General features: G+C 46.9%; 1 protein-coding gene across 4 annotated transcripts in view; it reads right to left on the bottom strand.

Moving 5' to 3' along the window:
• Positions 1-22,987, bottom strand: part of TMEM131 (transmembrane protein 131) — a 211,876-nt gene that overhangs the window by 166,997 nt on the left and 21,892 nt on the right. For 3 of the 4 annotated variants that reach the window (XM_085852639.1, XM_085852640.1, XM_085852642.1), the window contains exon 4: positions 15,158-15,226. The exons of the other annotated variant lie outside the window; for it this stretch is intronic. In XM_085852639.1, the coding sequence (XP_085708765.1) occupies positions 15,158-15,226 (69 nt within the window). The remainder of the gene's footprint in view (positions 1-15,157; positions 15,227-22,987) is intronic. 4 annotated transcript variants of the gene reach the window in all.

Genomic DNA, 22,987 nt, shown 5'->3' with positions numbered 1-22,987 from the left:
GGGGACGGGGACGGGGGGACACCGGACCCACCGGAGACGTGGTGGACGACGCCGGGGACATTTCAAACTCGGTGCAATTGTATACAGCGCACGCGCTGTAAAAAGGACTGGGCCAATTAAAGAGCCTTGTACAACCCCAGAGCAAACTGAACGATTCTCAGAAACAGCGTCTTCAACTTGTACAAATTGAGATCTGTTAAGCAAATAATTTCTAACCCAACTGATAATTTTCACATTAAAACCATAGGCGGTCATTTTTTGAATGAGTTTTGTATGACTAACTGAATAAAAAACTTTTGCTATGTCCAAATAAATAACATCCACAGTATTGTTTTGATCGACAATCTTAGTCCAGTCATCCAAACAGGAGATGAGCTGCGTTATTGTAGAATGCTTAGGTAAAGGCCCGGTCACACCTTGACGTTTTAGCCAACGTATGCCGATTTTTGATTTTTTTTCTAAAACGCTGGCACACGTTGAATACGTTATGGGTAAGTTTTGATAACATTGAGAGCACGCTGAAAAACACTGCCATACGTCGTTGTACGTTGGCTTTAAACGTTGTACTTTTCGGTTGTCCTCAAATTTTTGCATGCTTGAAATTTCACGACGTATGCCGGCGTATGACTCACACGTTCCGCTACGCTGGCCACAAGTTGTATGCACGGTCTGCGATCGTTGACAGACGTCAACACATGCTACTTGTAAGTTAATCATAAGTTGAGACACGCCGAGGTAATGTTTAGCGTACCCGAAACTTATTTCAAACCTACGATTAATGTGTTGTTGGCACCTTACGCGATCGTTGCCACACATCGACAGACGTTACTTTTAAGTTACTCATAGGCTGAAAGACGTCGGTATAATGGATCGTCCTTGCGTCAGCGTCCACGGCCATGGCCAGGACACTTAGTTGCAGCATTCTTGAAACTTTTCTTCGGCATGACGAGGATGTTCACACTTCGATGTCTAGCTTGGCTATGATTCCAATTGTCCATCGGCAGCGTCTATTTAAAATAGTCGAGTTTGAACGTTTTAACACGTTCAGAAGAAACGCTTCAAATTTCCAAACCCCAGCGTCAAAAAACAAAGGCGAGTGACAGCAATTTAAATCGTTCATTGTAAACAATGAAAATAGCAGAGTGGTACCGTTTAAAAGTCGTTGAGTGTAAAAAAAAATCGAATTGTTGAGCGCAAGCGTCTACTTTCAATAGTGGGGTTTGAGCGATTTAGCACGTTCAATAGAAACGATTAAAATTTCCGAGCGCCAGCGTCAAAAAACAAAGGCGAGTGACAGCAATTGAAATCGTTCATTGTAAACAATGAAAATAGCTGAGTGGTACCGTTTAAAAGTCGTTAAGTGTAAAAAAAATCCAATTGTTGAGCGCAAGCGTCTACTTTCAATCGTGGAGATGCAGCCATTTAAATCGTTGAGTGGCAGCCTATGAACCTAGCCGTGGACACGCGGATGCAAGGACGATCCATCATAACCCACACCCTCCCCCTCACACTCACCTACTACTGCCAACATGAACAAACTACTACTAATACTAATACTGATACTGATACTGATATGGACATCGACTCAAAAAGGACTCGAAAACACTGTTGGGTTCCTCTTTTATGAGCAGCATTTTTATATACCAATTCCCAAAACCGCTGGGAACACGTCTTTATATGGCAGTTGTAAGCTAGAAACACATTCATTTTTTTTTTTGTCGACCGGAAGACGTCATTGGAATACGTCTACATACGTCGATGTGTGTTGGGACGACGTAAAGAATTGGTTCAAAGCACGTCAAACATAAGTTAGAAATAAGTTTCGTGTAAAAAAGACATTACCGCGACGTGTTTCGACTTATGAGTAGCTTATAAGTAGCCTTTGTGGACGTGTGTAAGCGTCCGCATATCGTGTGTAAAACTTATCCCCATCGCATGCGGAACGTGTGTCATACGCCGAGTACGTTGTAAAATTTTGAACATGTTTAAAATTTCTTGACGTACTCTACTTACTATGACGTATGATAGCATACTTTAGCGTTCTACTCACGTATACCAAACTTACTCATACCGTAATTGACTTTCCCCCAACGTTTTAGACACATTTTTCTTAGGTCGGCACACGCTGGCAAGATCGCCAAGGTGTGACCGCGATGTTGTCACTTCCATTTCTACGGCAGTTATGATTCGAATCGTTGTGCGTCAGCCTTTTAATAGGCTACGTCACGACATCGTCGGCGATGCGTGCAACGCGCTATGCCGAAGTTAGACGATCGTTGGGCATAGGTTGTGGAGCCAACAACAGGTTCAGCATTCGTTGGTATAAGTTATCTATAACACAACGAAACGTTCTGTGTCCATTACTAATATGTTATGCATACGACCAACTCATTATGAATACGTCCGAATCTTAAAAAAAAACATCAAAAGTTCAACGTAAGCCAACGTTTTACATACATTTTAATACGTTGCCATCGCTGGCTAAAACGTCAAGGTGTGACCGGGCCTTAAGAAACCATGTTGGCACTCCCCAATGATACTATTCTGTTTCAAATGCGTTAAAATATACTGACGAATAATTGATTCTAAAGGCTTACGAGCAACATTCAATAAACTGATAGGACGATAGTTTTCCACTCCTGAAATGATGCCTTTCTTATGCAAAGGAACCACTTTCGCTATTTTCCAATAAGAAGGGAAAATGCCAGAGTGAATAGACAACGAGTAAATTCTAGACAAAGGCTCCGACAACTCAAGTGCTAATTTAACCAAGAAATTCTGAGGAATAGAATCTGGGCCAGATGAAAATTTAGCCGAAAGAGCTTTAATATGTTCAAAAACATTCAGCCTATCACACACAGGCAAAGGAGGAAACCTAATATGATCAGGGTTGATCATATTTACCAGTTTACCATCATCTTCAGTGAAAACCGAAAAAAATATATATATATTTTCGCTTTTTCATCGTAATCTACCACTATATTTCCGTCCGCACCGACCATAGGCGGAATAACCGATCTGTTACTTAACCTTGACTTTATATAACTCCAGAATTTGTTAATTTGTTCCGATTTAAGAACTCCATTTTTTGCATAAAAATATATTTTCGTTTCAAAAATCTCGCATGCCTCGATGCTGCCTTCCATTCCAGTTTGTGCTTATCTTTTCCCGATTTTTTTATACCTAAGATGAGTGCTCCGTTGTCTCTCGTAAGCACTGGAGGTTTCAGAGGACCAATTACAATTTTTTGGATGAACGGGAAAGAACGGGGAAAATGAAATAATTGTGCAGAATTTCACACATTTGATCTACATTCACACAGAAAGAAAAGGCTGCTGTCCAGTCAAAAAGGAATAATTCACGAGAAATTTCCGCATAATTAGCATTTTTAGTCAGGTATGTCATTCCGACGAACAGATCGCTTATTACTTTGAAACGCAATTTTAACAAAAAATGCAAAATGATCAGAGATATCACGAAACTGTTCTACTTCACACTGCTGCATAAGAAATAAGTTTTTCACAAAAAACTAAATCCAGAATATTTCCAGCTACACGTGTCGGAACATGAACATGCTGAGTCAAGCCTATCTCAAACATAGCCTCACTAAACATTTCCTCATTTTTGTTTCCGACTGAGATACCGTCCCACTTTAAAACTGGTAAATTAAGGTCACCACAAAGCACAAACGAGGAAAAAGGATCATAATTAGTGCGGATATGATTGATCACGGCATTAATCGAATCGTTCTGTGGAAAAAAAGGAGATCTATAGTAAACACCAAAAATTAACTTTTTTGTCGCTGTATGATCGAGAAATTGTACACCCAAAGGGACTCGAAAAATTTGGATTTTTCAACTTTTACCTCAAAATTTGTATACTTCTTTGGAATTAAAACTATAACACCCCACCAGGTCGTTCCCTGCCCTCCTCCCGACTCCTGTCACAATGATACACAACAAAGTCATTCGAAAACCGACTGAAAAAGCCGCTCGAGATAGTCTCATTTAACCATGATTCAGTGATTAAAACAACATTTTCAGGATTTTTTGTCATCAGAAACAGCAAATCGTGCTCTTTTTGCAAAATACTACGAAAGTTAGTAAGGTAAAACGGAATAACACGCTCAGGCCCACCGAGTTTCCCGAGCCGCCCCCACGTCGGGACATAATTTCACCGCGACGAATGTAGATGTCGAACTCTCCGGCATCTTTCCTGGCCTTCAACTCGGTGCACAGATCGCAGTCGACCTTCCTCTGCTTCGCCGTCTGGTCGGGTCGGACGAATGTGCGGAACTTGCCGTTTTTGACCTCCGCATCCCCGGCCATGAGTGAGCTCGCCCCCGTCAGGAACATCTGGCGCGCCGTGGAGTCGCTAAACACCACCTGCATGATCCAATCCTTGCGGTCGTGCGATCCGTGGTAGTGCTTTGGCCCGTCGCGGAAGTTCTTGACCACCAGCTCCTTCTTGATGCGCAGCTGGTCACACAGGCAGTCGATGATCACCCGGTCGCGTTCGTTCTGCTCGTTGTCCCACGCCAAGGTGGTGTCCTTCTTCCAGCCGACACAGACCAGGTTGGGCTTTTTCTCCTTCAACTTCATCTGCTCCTTGATGGTCTCCAAGGCCGCCTGGGACACAGCCAACACGACTTGGGCCATGTCAAACGGTTGTTGTTGTTGTTGTTGTTGTTGTTGCTGTCGTTGATTCCCAACAACTTTCTGAGCCGCGACCTGAGTGGTCAGATTTGCAATCATTTCCGACAACGAGGAGATCTGCTGCGAGTTGGCCGTGACAATCTTGAGCAGAGCCGCGTAGAGATCGGCGGTGACAGGATCGGAGCTTTCCTGGCACTTCTTGCACATGTAGACCACACCCGCGACCAAGTCTGAACTCTCAAACCTCTCTCCCTCCTCAAAATCCTGGTGGCATCTAATCAAATCTGTTTCTGGTGTTTGTTCCCCCTCCATTCCCTCCCTTACCTCAAATGGCCACACTGCTGCTACCACACGTGAAAAGGCTGAAGGCCTAAACTCTGTTTGCAGCTAAATCTTGTGTCCAAAACACACATTACCCAGTTGCACCCAACTGTCCCTGGACTCGTGTCCTTTTCTCCTGACAAGGTGGGGAGCTTGCTGTCAAACCTCAACTCAGATTCTGCAACCGGTCCAGACGGCATCAGCCCACGTGTCCTAAAAACCTGCTCTTCTGCTCTTGCTCACCCTCTCTCTGTTCTATTCACCCTCTCATTTGCTCAGGTCATCTGCCATTTGTTTGGAAATCATAAAACATTACTGTCCTGCATAAAAAGGTGCAAAAACAGATCCCTGTAGACAAATCAGCCTTCTGCCAATCATCAGCAAGGTTATGGAATCGATCATCGCTTCAGACATTAAATCCATCCTCTTCTCCAATGGCTTGATTTCCGATCATCAATTTGGTTTTAGACCAGGTCACTCTACCCTGGATATGCTGCTTGATATATGCTGCCAGACATGAAATCAGAGCCACATCCCTAGACATATCGCGCGCTTTTGACACGGTTTGGCACCCTGCCCTGCTCACCAAACTCTCTTCCTATGGTATCCAAGGCCATCTCCACTCATGGCTTGCAGACTTCCTCTCCTGTCGCAATCAACATGTGGCCCTAAATGGAGGTCTTTCATCCTCTCTTCCTGTCCAGGCTGGAGTTTGTCAAGGTAGCGTTCTGGGCCCTCTTCTTTTCTGGTTTTCCTCGATGATCCATCCAACTCTCTGGAAAATCCTCCTTACGTCTTTGCTGATGACTCTACCCTCTGCCGTACCATCTGTCATCCCTCAGACCGGCATGCAGCAGCTTCTCCACTCACTGCAGGTCTGGGTAAAATCACAAACTTGCCCAACAAGTGGAACATGTCTTTCAATCTGGACAAATCTCACACTCTCACTATCTCTCTCCAAAAGGACCGTTTAGAACCACCCCCTCCCCCACCCATCCACTTTCTCAACATTCTTGTGGAAGAAGTCCTTTCTTTCAGGCTTCTGGGTCTCACTATCCGCCATGACCTTTCCTGGGAAAGCCACATTTCAAAGCTCGTCTCCAAAGCCAGTCGCCGACTGGGAATCCTCCGTCGTGCAAAGTCCTTCCTCGGCCCACCTGAGCTCCTGAGCACTTACAAAGCTTTCGTCCGCAACTTGATTGAGTACTGCTCTCCCCCTGGGCTGGTGCTCCTGCCTCTCACCATTCTCGGCTTCACGCTGTGGAAACCAAGGCATTTTGGATAATTGGCATCTCCCGCGATGAGGCTGTCTTTGGGCCTCTCACTCTCTCACCGCAGGCTGGTCGGTGGTCTTTCTGTATTCTACAGTCTCCTCTCCAGCCTCGCCCCCCCCCCCCCCCGCTCTCTCTGCGATTTGTCCTCACCATATTTCCGCAGGGAGCTCAAGGTCCGCCAAAAACCCCTTTCTGGTAAAACTACCAAAATCACAAATCACTGCTCATCTTCACTCTTTCATTCCTCTTTTTTCCCACCTTTGGAATAAACTCCCTCACTCTATTCAATCCCATTCTTCCCTCCAGGCCTTCAAAACAGCTGTTCACCACCACCTCTTATCATCCCCCATCCAAATCCTCGATCTTTTCTACCCCCGATAATCCACCCAAGCCCATCTCCTTCAATTCCCTGCTTTCCTTCCTGAAAGTCCCTGTAATGTCCCCATGTTCCCCACCCCATTCCTCTCCCTTCCACAGAACTCCTAATGTCTCTGTTCCCCACTGTTTTGTCCTTCCTACTCGCACCCCTCTTGTCTCGTGCCCCCCTTGCTGTGCATTGTGTGTTCACTTTCATACAAGCCTCGACAAGTTATAACAAAAAAAAAAAAAAAACTGTGACTGGCATAGATACATTTACATGACTGATGTGCATGCACAAGCCTTTATGGAGAAAGAGAGAGAGAAAGAAGGGAAATGAGAACAATATATGACAAGTCTGAAGACGACGATTGATCACGAGCAGTATTTCACGATGTAGATTGTTTCAGAAGTCAAGCATGACACAATGTGATAATGTTTGACCAAGTTACAAAAATGATCAACATGATGTGGTACGAGTGACAGGTTATTAGTTGCAAAATGTCGAAAACCCGGTTTCGTTCAACAACTTTAAAAATTTGACCTTTGCATAACCTTTAAAAGGTCACAAAACAATGTTGTGGACATTAAAATAAGGAAACAGGATACGTGCTATAGCTTATTGGAGTTAGTTCGTCGAAGAAGGTCGAAAACCCGGTTCGATTCCTACAACTTTGAAAATTTGACCTTTGTGAACTTTAAAGGTCAAAGGTCAAGGATTATGACCTTTGGTACAAAACTTCCTCTGGAACATTCCAGGAACAATATAACTTCATATAGGCTATATGGCATTTCGTACTCCTCGGATTATCCATACTATGATGAAATTAGCGTAAAAACAAATTTGAAGGGGGCGCCACGGGCAAGGTGTTCGAGATAGAGCAAAATGGTTTCAAGACTTGAGGTGGGGAATGACCTCAATATTATGCATAAAAATATTGTCATCTTAGCTCTCAAAGTTTGGGCGGTCGTATGATTTTTATGTCAAAAGTCTCAATTTTCTCAGTTCGTGACCTTGTGACGAAAATGAAGAAAAAAAAAAAATTCGAGCTCCGTGGGACTATGCAGGTGCCATTGGGCTAACTAAATACCGAAACCTCTGCCAGATTCGACAAACCCCTCGGAGAAGATAAATTTTTATGTCAAAATTTGCAATTTTCCAAGTTCGTGAATTTGTGACCTTGACCTTGGGACGAAAATGAAAAATCGAGCTCCGTGGGGAAAAAAGAAAAAAAAAAAAGAAAAAAAAAAATCGAGCTATGCAGGTGCCATTGGGCTAACCAAATACCGAAACCCCTGTCAGATTTGACAAACTGTTGGGGGGGGGACACCGGGGACATTTCAAACTCGGTGCAATTGTATACAGCGCACGCGCTGCAATAAAATCAAGAAGGGCACTCGGGAGAGGGCATACCTCCGCCACGCTATGCCTGATCCATGAAAACATATCGGGCACAATACATTTTTGAAGTATCATGTAATACAGTACAAAATCGTTTGTGGCTCGATCTCTCAATGATGAAGAATCACTTTAAATATCAAATAATTCTCTTATCCAGATCCGAATTCGGATCTCCACCAAAATCAAGTATATTCGTCCTGGAAACACACCCAACGTGTCCACCAAGTTTTATCCGAATCTATCCATAACTTTTTGAGATATCGTACTATATATAGTTTTTGGCCCGATCTCTCAATGGTGAAGAACCACTTAAAAAATTCTAGTAGTCAGATCCGGATCCGGATCTTCACCAACATCTTATCTGTTCGTCCTTGTCACACACCGAACCTATCCACAAAATTTCATCTGGATTTGTCCATAAATTTTTGAGATATTCTGTGCACAAACAAACAGACAAACAAACAGACAGACAGACAAACAGGCAGAAAGGGATGAAGACATAACCTTCCTCACCTTCAGTGGCAGAGGTAATTAAACGTTTCATTTTAAAAAGTTTCTTTAACTGTTTCGCTTGGTGAAGCCACTTGGCGCACGTTCTTCAAATTTCAATGGCGATACCACAGTTCGATACCGGAGTTAAGGCCTGGTCACACCTTGACGTTTTAGCCAACGTATGCCGATTTTTGAATTTTTTTTCTAAAACGCTGGCACACGTTGAATATGTTATGGGAAAGTTTTGATAACATTGAGAGCACGCTGAAAAACACTGCCTTACGTCGTTGTACGTTGGCTTTAAACGTTGTACTTTTTGGTTGTCCTCAAATTTTTTTCATGCTTGAAATTTCACGACGTATACCGGCGTATGACTCACACGTTCCGCTACGCTGGCCACAAGTTGTATGCACGGTCTGCGATCGTTGACAGACGTCAACACATGCTACTTGTAAGTTAATCATAAGTTGAGACACGCCGAGGTAATGTTTAGCGTACCCGAAACTTATTTCTAACCTATGATTAACGTGTTGTTGGCACGTTACGCGATCGCTGCCACACATCGACAGACGTTACTTTTAAGTTACTCATAGGCTGAAAGACGTCGGTATAATGGATCGTCCTTGCGTCAGCGTCCACGGCCACGGTCAGGACACTTATTTGCAGCATTCTTCAAACTTTTCTTCGGCATGACGAGGATGTTCACACTTCGATGTCTAGCTTGGCTATGATTCCAATTGTCCATCGGCAGCGTCTATTTAAAATAGTCGAGTTTGAGTGTTTTAACACGTTCAGAAGAAACGCTGCAAATTTCAAAACCCCAGCGTCAAAAAACAAAGGCGAGTGACAGCAATTTAAATCGTTCATTGTAAACAATGAAAATAGCTGAGTGGTTCCGTTTAAAAGTCGTTGAGTGTAAAAAAAAATCCAATTGTTGAGCGCAAGGGTCTACTTTCAATAGTGGAGATGCAGCCATTTAAATCCTTGAGTTTATCATTTAAATCGTTAAACGCAAGGACGATCCATCAAAACCCACACCCTCCCCCTCACACTCACCTACTACTGCCAACATGAACAAACTACTACTAATACTAATACTAATACTGATACTGATACTGTTACTGCTGACATGGACATCGACTCAAAAAGGACTCGAAAACACTGTTGGGTTCCCCTTTTATGAGCAGCATTTTTATATACCAATTCCCAAAACCACTGGGAACACGTCTTTATATGGCAGTTGTAAGCTAGAAACACGTTCATTTATTTTTTTTGTCGACCGGAAGACGTCATTGGAATACGTCGACATACGTCAATGTGTGTTGGGACTACGTAAAGAATTGGTTCAAAGCACGTCAAACATAAGTTAGAAATAAGTTTCGCGTAAAAAAGACATTACCGCGACGTGTTTCGACTTATGAGTAGCTTATAAGTAGCCTTTGTGGACGTGTGCAAGCGTCCACATATCGTGTGTACAACCTATCCCCATCGCATGCGGAACGTGTGTCATACGCCAAGTACGTCGTAAAATTTTGAACATGTTTAAAATTTCTTGACGTACTCTACTTACTACGACGTATGATAGTGTACTTTAGTGTTCTACTCACGTATACCAAACTTACTCATACCGTATTTGACGTGCCCCAACGTTTTAGACACATTTTTCTTAGGTCGGCATACGCTGGCAAGATCGCCAAGGTGTGACCGCGATGTTGTCACTTCCATTTCTACGGCAGTTATGATTCGAATCGTTGTGCGTCAGCCTTTTAATAGGCTACGTCACGACATCGTCGGCGATGCGTGCAACGCGCTATGCCTGAGTTAGACTATCGTTGGGCATCGGTTGTGTAGGCCGACAACAGGTTCAGCATTCGTTGGTATAAGTTATCTATAACACAACGAAACGTTCTGTGTCCATTACCAATGCATTATACATAAGACCAAGTCGCTATGAATACGTCCGAATCTTTAAAAAAAAAACATCAAAAGTTCAACGTAAGCCAGCGTTTTACATACATTTTAATACGTTGCCATCGCTGGCTAAAACGTCAAGGTGTGACCGGGCCTTTAAGAAGGCAAAATAAATTACATGATCACAATGAGTAAAATCGAAGGGCACTCAGTGGAGCGCATACCTCCGCCACGTAATGCCTGATCCACGAGAATGTATCAGGCCCAATACATTTTTGAGATATCGTGCAACATATCGTTTTTGGCCCTATCCCTCAATGATGAAGAATCACATAAAAAAATTCTATCAGTCGGATCTGGATCTGGATCTTCACCAAAATCTAATCAGTACGTCCTTGTCACACACCGAACCTGCACACAATTTCATCCGGATCCATCTCCAACTTTTTGAGATATCCTGCACACAAACAGACAAACAAAAAAACAAACAAATAAACAGACAGAAAGGGGTGAAAATATAACCTCCTTCACCTTCGGTGGCGGAGGTAAAAACGTTTTTTTGTTGTTATGAAGTCATGAATCGCCACATCATGGCCGGAAAGCTGACAGGTTATGCAGGCTCACTCCGTGTACCCTGGGTTTGAATCCTGACTCAGCTATAAACTGTCATCCTGGTGTGTCACAGGCAGGATGATTTATCAGTGTGTTTGCAGTCTCTCGGATGGATGTTAAACTGGGCATCACATCTGCCAGAATCCCTCATCCATCTCCCTCCCTACCTCAACGCTCTCACTCAACCCTCCCCCTCTCCTTTATCACAACTCTACCCCCTCTCTCCCTCTCACCCCATCCCACCCCTCTCAACCCTACCCCCTTCTCTCCCATTCCGACCCTCTATCTCTCTTCCACCCCTCCACCTGCTCCCCTACCCCTCTGTTGAGGGGACTGTAACGTGTATGAATCAGATTCAGAATGAGCTGACCAGAGGACTGCAAAGGTCACTGCATGGGCAAGCAGGCATTGCATGCATGCGGACAGACCTCTGCCAGGAAGAGATTGATAGAATGGGTTTGAAATGCTCCTGCCCAAAGCCTCGAAGTATCCACGTGTGTGTGTGTGTGTGTGTGTGTGTGTGTGTGTGTGTGTGTGTGTGTGTGTGTGTGTGTGTGTGTGTGTGTGTGTGTGTGTGTGTGTGTGTGTGTGTGTGTGTGTGTGTGTGTGTGTGTGTGTGTGTCGATTGGTATCTACATATGGGGGTTTCAGGATATGGAATGGAGTCCTCCCAGGGTGGGCTCAAAGTATGCACCTTAATTTCATTCATTTCTGTAAGGGGTCACAATTCATGGACCAAACTGTGAAGTTTTCTGTTCTCAAAGATCGTCGCTGAGTCCCGGATAGCTTCTAACTGTAGTCCGTTTGTAATAATATTCCCAAGGATGGTTTTCTGTATACCTCTGTGAGGTTCTCATTCATAATTCCCAGAGCTCCAACTATCACTGGTACAACTTTGGCATTCTTCAGCCTCCAGGATTTTTTCACTTTGTTCTTGAGGTCACGGTATTTCGTCATTTTCTTGATTTCAACAAGATTTAGTCCAAAATCACTTGTATTATCACCTCATTTGGAAATGCCGCCTTCTCTTTTTTGTACCCAAGTTTGATATAAGGTCGCAATGTTTGTAAATTAACGCTCGATTGGGATCATGAGGCCGTACACGAGTGGTACTTCCATGTTTCCAGTGATTCCTTTTGGTTCCTCGTCCAACAAATCTTCTGGAACTGGGATATCAAAGTTTTTACAGATGTGCCAGTGGATTACTTCACAAGCTCTGTTGTGTCGTGTGTACAGCTGTTCTGACATGAGTTGTTGTTCGGTCATTAAGCATAACATATCATTCTCTTTGCTAACCGCATCCTCCACCCCTCACATCTCTCTTTCCCCCTTGCATCTCACATTTCTATATCTCTCTGTCTCTCTGTCTCTCTGTCTCTCTGTCTCTCTGTCTCTCTGTCTCTCTGTCTCTCTGTCTCTCTGTCTCTCTGCCTCTCTGCCTCTCTGCCTCTCTGCCTCTCTGCCTCTCTGCCTCTCTGCCTCTCTGCCTCTCTGCCTCTCTGCCTCTCTGCCTCTCTGCCTCTCTGTCTCTCTGTCTCTCTGCCTCTCTGCCTCTCTGCCTCTCTGCCTCTCTGCCTCTCTGCCTCTCTGTCTCTCTGCCTCTCTGTCTCTCTGTCTCTCTGCCTCTCTGCCTCTCTGCCTCTCCTCCCCTCTCCCCCCCATCTCCAACCCTTTTCACTTCTCTCTGCACACGGTGTAAACCATTAATTCACAGGCCGAAAGAAAACGATTTCAGAAAAACAAATGGTAAGAATACAGTGCGGTTGGCAGGACAGCCCGGACTGGAGCTGTGCGGACTCGGCTCTGAGCCGTTGAGCCGAGGTTTGAATCTTGATTCAGATATAAACCATCATCAGGCGTTTTGAATGCAGGACAAGGCATCAGAGTGTGTGCCGTCCATTGGATAGACGTTAACCTTGGCATCCCGTTTGCCAGCATTAGTTGGATGTTAAATATCCCTGAGTCAGCTTCCTTCGTGAAGAGAGGTGAGTTACCACCAGCACCCTGGAGAAACTTCAATTTCCGACTCCAACCTCGATGGGGAATTGCGTCAAAGTCACAATAGTGCCCCAGTGAATTAAGCTACCCAAAACGGTGGTGGTAGAAGTTTCTACAACGACAAGACAAATGTGCTTGACTTGGTCAAAGTCACTGATAAGTGGTGAAAACAAAGAACGACACACACATACCGTAATCAGACAGACAGCATGGGCGGACAGACAAAAGGACAGACAGATGTATAGAAGAAGGGATCAAATGACAGTGAACACACAAAGAGGACGTGCACGCACAAAAGCACACACAAGACAGACAGGTGGAAAAATGGATGGGCTGGGAAGGGACGGAAAGATGGGCACGTGCATGGAGAAGGGGGGGGTCGGAAAGACGGGCACACGGATGGAGGTGGGGAAGAAGGGAAGCGGATGGGGGGCGGAAAGACGGGCACACGGACGGGGAGGGGAAGGGAAAGAAGGGCACGCGGACGGGGAGGAGGGGGAGGGAAAGACGGACACACGGACGGGGAGGAGGGGGAGGGAAAGACGGACACACGGACGGGGAGGAGGGGGAGGGAAAGACGGACACACGGACGGGGTGGGGGAGACGGAAAGACGGGCATGCGGACGGGGAGGGGGGGAAGAAGGGCATGGAGCCGGGGGGTGGGGGGGAATAAGGGCATGCAGATGGGGAGGAGGAGGTACGGAAAAACGGGCACACGGACGGGGTGGGGAGGGACGGAAAGACGGGCATGCGGACGGAGTGGGGGGAGACGGGAAGACATGCACGCGGATGGGGTGGGGGAATGGAAAGACGGGCACGCGGACGGGATGGGGGAGAAGGAAAGATGAGCACGCGGACGGGGTAGGGGTGGGAGACGGAAAGACGGGCACGCGGACGGGGTGGGGGATGGAAAGACGGGCACACTGATGGGGGGGGGAAGACGGGCACGCGGACGGGGTGGGGTTGGGGGGACGAAAAGACGGGCACGTGGACGGGGAGGGGGGGGAAAGAAGGGCACGCGGACGGGGGGGGGGGGGAAAGAAGGGCACGCGGACGGGGAGGAGGGGGAGGGAAAGACGGACACACGGACGGGGTGGGGGAGACGGAAAGACGGGCAGGGGGGAAGAAGGGCATGGAGCCGGGGGGTGGGGGAGACGGAAAGATGGGCAGGGGGGGGAAGAAGGGCATGGAGCCCGGGGGTGGGGGGAATAAGGGCATGCAGATGGGGAGGAGGAGGTACGGAAAACGGGCACACGGACGGGGTGGGGGAGGGACGGAAAGACGGGCATGCGGACGGGGTGGGGGAGACGGGAAGACATGCACGCGGACGGGGTGGGGGATGGAAAGACGGGCACGCGGACGGGGTGGGGGAGAAGGAAAGACGGGCACGCGGACGGGGTGGGGGTGGGAGACGGAAAGACGGGCACGCGGACGGGGTGGGGGATGGAAAGACGGGCACACTGATGGGGGGGGGGAAGACGGGCATGCGGATGGGGTGGGGGGAGACGGAAAGACGGGCACGCGGACGGGGTGAGGTTGGGGGGACGAAAAGACGGGCACGTGGACGGGGAGGGGGGGGGACGGAAAGACGGGCACGCTGACGGGGAGGGGAGGGGGACGGAAGGACAGGCACGCGGAGGGGGAGGGGACGGGGACGGAAAGACGGGCACGAAGACCGGGAGGGGAGGGGGACAGAAAAACGAGCACACGGATGGGGAGGAGGGGACGGAAAGATGGGCACGCGGACGGGGAGGGGACGGAAAGACGGGCACGCGGACGGGGAGGGACGGGAAAACGGGCACGCGGACGGGGAGGGACGGGAAAACGGGCACGCGGACGGGGAGGGGATGGAAAGACTGGCACACGGGGGGGTGGGGTGGGGGGCGCATTGAAAGACAGCCATGCGGAGAGATGGAAGGATGGAAAGATGGACACACGGAGGGAGGGATGGACAGCCAGACATGCGGAAGGACAGACGGATGGAAAGACAGACATAGGAAGATCCACCAATATAGAAGAGCAGACATAGATGATACATACATAGTGAGACAGACAGACAATCATCTTCAGGAACATTCTGAACAGCCATGTTGGGACACAGGCAGACAAATAGAGAAAGACAAAGAGGCACTTACTGTTCATGGAAATCCAGCACGGAGGGCTCAAATTGGATCGGCCTTGCTCCCATCCTCGGTATGCTGGTACTGTAACACACAAGTGGTGGACGCAATACACCCACAGAGAAGCACACCATTACTATTACCACCCTCCATCGCATCACAGCAGGCACTAAGTGCCCTTTCATGGCTGCCAATTTGCAGAAACATGGGAAGTGATGGCACGCAGCAGAAGGGAAGCTATTGTGAGAGAAAATAACGCAAAGGCTCGAGGTAGAAATTGTTTACAGTTCCTGCAAACTTTAGATATTGTAAGACGAAAATAAGAAGGGGGAAAGGAGGCATGAAGAACAACAGAAAGACAGTACGAATTAAAGAATGAAAGAGGTAGAAAGGAAAAGTGCAAGTCAGCACGGCTCCGCATAAACCCAAACACAATACGGAAGAGAGGTAAAAGGCAGGGCAGGGGTGTGTGCAAAGGTACAGCCCACCCACTTCATGTGTGAAACTTTAAAGTCATATTAATCCCAAATTGTGGTAGCAACCCACACATTCAAAAACAATGTTGGAATCTACTCGCCTTGACAAACCTCGCCCACAATAAAATCTTCAAAAACCAATAAAATAATTTTTAAATAATCCAATAAAAGCTCTGCAAGCAACCGCAGCACAGGTGGAGTGGCACAAAACGTGTCACTTCCTTCAGATAAACTTTAACATGGTGCAATGTTGCCTTCCCACAGTAAGTGATGAATCAAACACATTAAGGTGATAACACAAAAATACATTTTTAAAACTGTGCAAAAGAATTAAAAACTGTTGGGAGTGGAGGAGAGGGAAATAATAAGTTTAAAAAAAAAACTTAATGAAAAAAAAAAAAGGGAGGTGGGGGGGGGGTGGAATGAATGCCTTTTTGAAAAAAACATCTCTGGAGTTACCATTGCATCATAAAAAATAAAATAAAATATGCGATAACCTTCACCTTAAGACATAATGTTTATATTTGTATTTCAAATTGAAAGTTCAGGTAGTGAAGTGGGAAAATCTGCTCACAGGTGAACAAGCTTTGTACCCTTCGGGCAGTGTGTTCGTGGCATGTTGTTGCAAAATCTTGTTGATCACAAAGCTTGCTCATTCAAATATAGAATATACTCCTCACAAACTATGAATTCACAGTTCAGAAACGCCTTCGTCATGTGTGCAAACCCTAAGCTCTCAAGAGAAGAAGTCCAGATTGGGGAATTTCACGAGCGACACATCATTGCAATTGCAGTCATCCGAACGAGGAGATCCTGAAGATTCACTTGCAAACTAATCCTTTCCACAGAATCTGCATATATATAGAAAAAAATATATATATACATATATATGTTGTTCGTCTTTCGGCTGCTCCCGTTAGGGGTCAATACCCAATCCTTATCAATACCCATGACAAATTGGCAAACCATGTGATCCAATTCAGTTTAAGAATGGCCAGGTGTCGTTTAAATGCCAAATGAGTTGGCTCGCATCATCGGGATATGTTGGTTTGGGAGGGGGGAGGGGGGAGTGAGCGGGATTCCCCAGACTGCCATTGCTTCCCAGTACAAGCCTAAAAGGCAGATCATTTCGAGGACATCGACAACACACTCTCAGACTGGACAATTCATGCAAAGACCTCATTCAGGCTCCCCAAGGGTGGGGGGAAACACCCAAAATAGTCATCTTGCTACCCTTAACGGAAAGAACGGCTTTTCAATAACACGAATGCTCCAGAATGACATCCAAAGAGCAATCAATCATCACATTTGACGCAGGCAGTTCAGAACAGGCTTCATCATGTCAAAGGTACGAGGCCTATAAATCCACTTATCCCAATCCTACGATTGCAGCCTTTGCCATGTGCGAAATCACAACTGGGGAGGAGTGAACCAATGGAAACCTTTTTTTTTTTTTTTTAACACAGACATGTCCACACTCTGCCCAAATTTCGACAATGAAAGTGCTGGAGTCTCGAGATGAGGTGGGGAGCGATTTGCTCATTGTGTTATTGGGCATCATGGACAACCCGAAAGCATGGGCAGCATTAAAGTTAGCCAAATAACTCATTCATCCAGAGGGGTGTTGTGACTGGCGACACATACAGAGATTAGAGAGGGCACTCGGTGAAGTGCATTTCTCAGCCCGGATCCCAATTCGGATCGTCACCAAAATCGAATCAATTAGTCCTTATCATAAACCCAACCTGTCCACCAAGTTTCATCCGAATCTGTCCACAAAGTTTTGATGCATCGTGCTAAATACCACTTTTGGCCCAATCTCTCAACGTGCGAAACATCACTTTAAAGATTCTGGTATCGGGATTCGCATCTTCACCAAAATGTAATTAACTTATCGGCGTCACAGACCCAACAGCTCAGGTATGGGAGCATGCGCCAGAGCAGCGCGTCGCTGTGTCCACTTTCTGCCAGTACTCCAGGGGCCTCCGTCTGGCAATCCCCCAGGCAGATGCCTAGCCCATTCCCATCTCCTTGAGATGTTGATCAACCTGCTGCAACCACGAGGAATGTGGTTGTCCCATTGGCCTCCTCCACTAACGAGACTCCCTCGCTGAAAGAATCTGGTGAGCAGGACCAGCGTCATGAAAATGAGCCACAGCTGACGCTCACGGACTATGCAGGTAACAAATCTTATTTGAATCTCTCTCAGCAACCACTCGTTGGACACAAAGTCCGACCAGCGATAGCCAAGGATTCTCCGAAGAGACCTGGTACCAAAGGAATTAAGTCTCCGTCTCAGATCCTTGGTCAGGTTCTAAGTCTCACATCCAGAGAGTAAGACTGGAAGCAGCAACAAACTGAACACTCGGACTTTCCTCCTCCCGCACAGGTACCGGCAGTGCCACACCCCATTATCCAATGAATCCATGACTCCCCAAGCCCGACCCAGACGTCGATTGACCTCTGACTCACTGGCAGAGACATAAATATGACTGCCAAGGTAAGTGAATCTCTCCACGACCTCAACATCCTCACCACAAACAGGACAGCAGCATCCAATATATCATTTAAAGCCTGGATCTTAGTTTTGACCCAGGAAACCCATAATCCCAGCGGCTCCGACTCCTCATTCAGCACCTCGAGGGCTCCCAAAAGGATATCTAAAGTCTCCGCAAGGATGACTGCATCATCTGCGAAATCAGTGTCAGCAATCTTGACATTCCCAATTGATGCACTGCAGCTTGATCTCTCCAACATCCTCCCCAGAATCCAGTCCATACAAGGGCTGAAAAGTGTGGGGGCCAGAACACACCCCTGACAAACTCCAGTAACAACTGCAAATAAGTCAAAGATGGTACCACCACATCTCACAGCACTCTCAGTACAAGAGTCGAGTTCAGACATCAGATCGATCAGCTTTGGTGTCACCCAACGAAGACCAAGAATCCTCCAGAGGGCATGCCGATTCACTGAATCAAACGCTTTACAGAGATCAACATAGGCTGCAAGCAGCCCCTGCCGAAACTCTTGTCTGTGTTCGTTGAGGACCTGAAGAGCAAGGATACGGTCAATCGTTGACCTCTTTGGTGTAAAGCCTGACTGCTCTGGACGCTGGTGCTCAAGCAGATGGTGGCGAACCCTATCAAGAATTATCCGAGCAAAGACCTTGCCCGCACTTAGAGCAGCGTCACCCCTCGGTAGTTGTTGCAGTCTTGGCGATCACCCTTCCCTTTCCAGAGAGGGACAACAAGGCCCCTATTCCAGCCAGTTGGGATGATGCCTGTGTTTCAGGCAGTATACAACACTGATTGCAACGACACGAGTGCAGCATTTCCACCAGCCTTGAGAAGTTCAGCATGGAAGCCACAGATCCCTGGAGCTTTACTCCATTTCAACCGGTTCATCACAAGTTGTGTTTCCACAAGCGAAGGGTCAGCAACAGTTATTGCAACACCCCTGACGTCCAACTCAACAGCTGGTGGATCAGCCTGATACAACCGCTCAAAGTAACCGGCCCAGCGGGCCTTCACTTTGGACTCCTCTGTCAAGAGCCTATCACCCTCTGCTCCAACTGCAGTACACTGAGGGATGGGCTTGGATGAATGCAGTGCACAAATTCCCCTGTAAGCAGGATGAGAATAACTTGACCACAGGTGATTCTCTAGCCCCTCACAGATTCCTCGCACATAGGCCTCCTTGTCCACCCGAAGCGCACGTACAGTTTCATGCCTCAACTCCTTGAACAGCTCAGTTCTGCCATTCAGCCTGACCCTACGACTCTGGTCAATGGTATCCCGTGTCTCTTGAGAATCAAAATTCTTCTTTGCCCTCCAGTGAGTTACAAGACATCCACCGGCAACATCAAGGACGGTGGTCTTGAAGGCACTACACAACTCTTCAGGACCTGCCAAAGCACCCAGTCCCCCCAAATCTTCACTCAGCTTGTTCGCAAACTCCTCAGCTACCCTTGAGCTTGCCAACATCCAGCCAAGGCTGGGATGCTACCATTCACCTGGATTTAAGATGCAACTTCAGAGTTGCAACAACAAGCCGGTGGTCATGATTGAGGAACTGAGCACCCCAGTCGACCCTGCAGTTCTGGATCATCCTCCAGCGACGATCAACGAGGACATGGTCAATCTCCTTTGCCACAATGTCAGCGTTGGCATACCAAGTCCAGCGATGAGCTTGTGAGCGCTGAAACCATGAACCGGCCACCCTAAGTCCATGACTTCTTGCAAAGTCAAGGAACTTAGTGCCATTCTGGTTCATAGTTCCTGACCCATGGGGACCAGCACACACCTCATAACCGTCCCTATCAGTTCCAGTCGATGCATTGAAATCCCCCAAGACTTGAAGTGTATCTCGTCTGGGGCACTGATCAACCACAGACTCGAGCGTGGCATGGAATGCGTCCTTCACGGTGAGATCACTCACCTCAGTCGGAGCATAAACAGAGGCAAGGGAAATGACACCCAAGGAGTGACGAATCCTTTGTCTCACAATACGCTCATTCACCGGTGTTACCTTAATTATCATTGGAGTCAGCTTATTGGACACAGGTACAGCAACTCCTTGGGCATGGTAACCATCAGAGCGACCAGACCAATAGTAGGTGTAACCTTCCACCGTGATCTCACCGCAATCCGGTCTCCGAACCTCAGAGAGTGCTGCCATACTGATGTCCAAACGCTTGAGCTCAGATGATAACAGAGACAGGTGATCATCCTCTCTTTGGGATAGGATATTCCAGGCACCCACCCGAAGGGACCGCCTCAGGTTAACCCAAGGAGACCGCTGTCTGGTGGACGGCACCTCAGCACCACTCTGACACACTCTCCCGCAATCTTACCCAGGAATGTTTCCCCGTGGTTTCTCTCCTATCAAAGATTGGGGGTCCCGAATGCTTTGCCCCAATCCCGTCATCTGGTGAGCTGCCCTGCGAAGGGAAGGATTCTCCAGGATTCCAGGGATAAAAAATCTCCCACGGAGTGGGTTTTCAGATTTCTTTGCATTTTTGTGTTTTGCGGAATGAGGGTTTTACGGTGGCCAGAGTGCAAATACTGCCAACAACCTCCTAATAAGAAGTAACCCAACTGCAGGAAGACGTCTACAGACACAGTTGGGCACTAGATATGGATGGCCGTTGGCTCACAAGGAGTTCCTCCACCCTTTGACAAGTTTTGTTTTTAATCCTGCTGGATGTCCATATCCAAACACCCTCCTCACCAAAAAAACCTGGTGGGGGAGACGGTTTAGTCGCTGACAACACGACCATGGAACAGGTTAGTACAAGTTTACATGATGCCTGTAGCAAGTCACAAATCTGATCTGGTCTGACCTGACCCAACCTGCCCACCAAAGTTCATCCGAATCCATCCACAACTTTTTGAGTATCCTGCAAACAAACAGAGACAGACAGACAGACAGACAGACAGACAGACAGACAGACAGACAGACAGACAGACAGACAGACAGACAGACAGACAGACAGACAGACAGACAGACAGACAGACAGACGTGAAAACACAACCTTCATCTACCTTTGGTGGGTGGAGGTAATAAGATTTAACAAATCTGTAGTCATTCCTCTGGCCCAACAGCAAGGTCACAACTTTACCAATGATGGATAATAACTACGATCCAAACCAATTTGTATTTCAAATTGAAAGTTCAGGTAGTGAAGTGGATAAATCTGCTGCACTTCAGGACAACATCACTCGTGTGGCTGGCCTGCACAATGTCCAGACTTAAATTTGATGAAATACACATGGCCAAAAGTATTGTGACCACCCCTTCTAATTAGTGGATTCGGCTATTTCACACCCATTGCTGACAGGTGTATAAAATCAAGCACACAGCCAGGTAATCTCCATAGACAACATGGGCAGTAGAATGGGCTGGACTGAAGAGCTCATTGACTTTCGACGTGGCACCGTCATTGGATGCCACCTTTCCAACAAGTCAGTTTGTCAAATTCCTGCCTTGCTGGAACTGCCCCGGTCAACTGCAAGTGCTGTTATTGTGAAGTGGAAACGTCAAGGAGCAACAACAGCTCAGCCGCGAAGTGGTAGGCCACACAAGCTCACAGAACAGGACCGCCGAGTGCTGAAGCACGTAGCGTGGGAAAATAGTCTGTCGTCGATTGTAACACTCACCACCGAGTTCCAAACTGACTCTGAAAGCAACGTCAGCACAAACACTGTTCGTTGAGAGCTTCATGGAATGGGTTTCCATGGCCAGGCAGCCGCACACAAGCCTAAGATCACCATGCACAATGCCAAGCATCGGCTGGAGTTGTGTCAAGCTCAGTCATTGGACTCTGAAGCAGTGGAAACGTGTTCTCTGGAGTGATGAATCATGCTTCACCATCTGGCAGTTCAACAGACGAATCTGAGTTTGGTGGATGCTAGGAGAACACTACCTGCCCGAATGCATCGTGCCAACTGTAAGGTTTGGTGGAGGAGGAATAATGGTCTGGGGCTGTTTTTCATGGTTTGGGTCCAGCCCCTTAATTCCAGCAAAGGGAAATCTTAACGCTACAGTATATAATGACATTCTAGATGATTCTGTGCTTCCGACTTTGTGGCAACAGTTTGGGGAAGGCCCTATCCTGTTTCAGCATGACAATGTCCCATTGCACAAAGCGAGATCTGAACAGAAATTGCTTGCTGAGATCGGTATGGAAGAACTTGACTAGCATGCACAGAGCCCCGACCTCAACCCCATCGAACACCTTTGGGATGAATTGGAATGCCGACTGCGAGCCAGACCTAATCACCCAACATCAGTGCCCGACCTCACTCATGCTCTTGTGGCCATGGCAATGTTCCAACATCGAGTGGATGGTCTTCCTAGAAGAGTAGAGGCTGTTATAACAGAGGGACCAACTCCATACTTTCGGACATGCAGTGCATGTTCGGGACATCCTCCAGAGATGTTTGTAAATCGCCAAGTCAGCTCACACTCTTGATCAAATGGAAGTGGTTTTGGTCGAGAATGGTTCAACATCCCATCGCGAGAACTCAATTGTCTGATTTGTTTGATGGCACGACACATACAAGCTTACATTGGGGTCAGTCAATAATGGTCCAGTCATACATTATTAAAGCTATTTCTGCCAATCTAACCTTGTGCGAGATAATTTGTGGATTGAAGTCTTTGCCAATTTGTACATATTTCAGGGACCCATGTTTTCTTAATTTTGGTACAACAGATTAATTTTGGTTTCCCCAAAATCTTGTTTGATCATGGAATGTACAATCAATGTGCTGGTCTTCCACAACCAATATATGAACATGTTATAACTCATCATCTATCTATAATTCCAGCAATGTGTGTGTGTCTGTGTGTGTGACTGTGTGCGTCT

Source organism: Eptatretus burgeri, chromosome 13, assembly GCF_056783735.1.
Source record: "Eptatretus burgeri isolate ZD-2024b chromosome 13, Ebu_testis_v1, whole genome shotgun sequence".
NCBI classification, from domain to species: Eukaryota; Metazoa; Chordata; class Myxini; order Myxiniformes; family Myxinidae; genus Eptatretus; species Eptatretus burgeri.
Note: the sequence above shows the minus strand (reverse complement) of the source record. Positions and strands in the feature narration are given on the sequence as shown.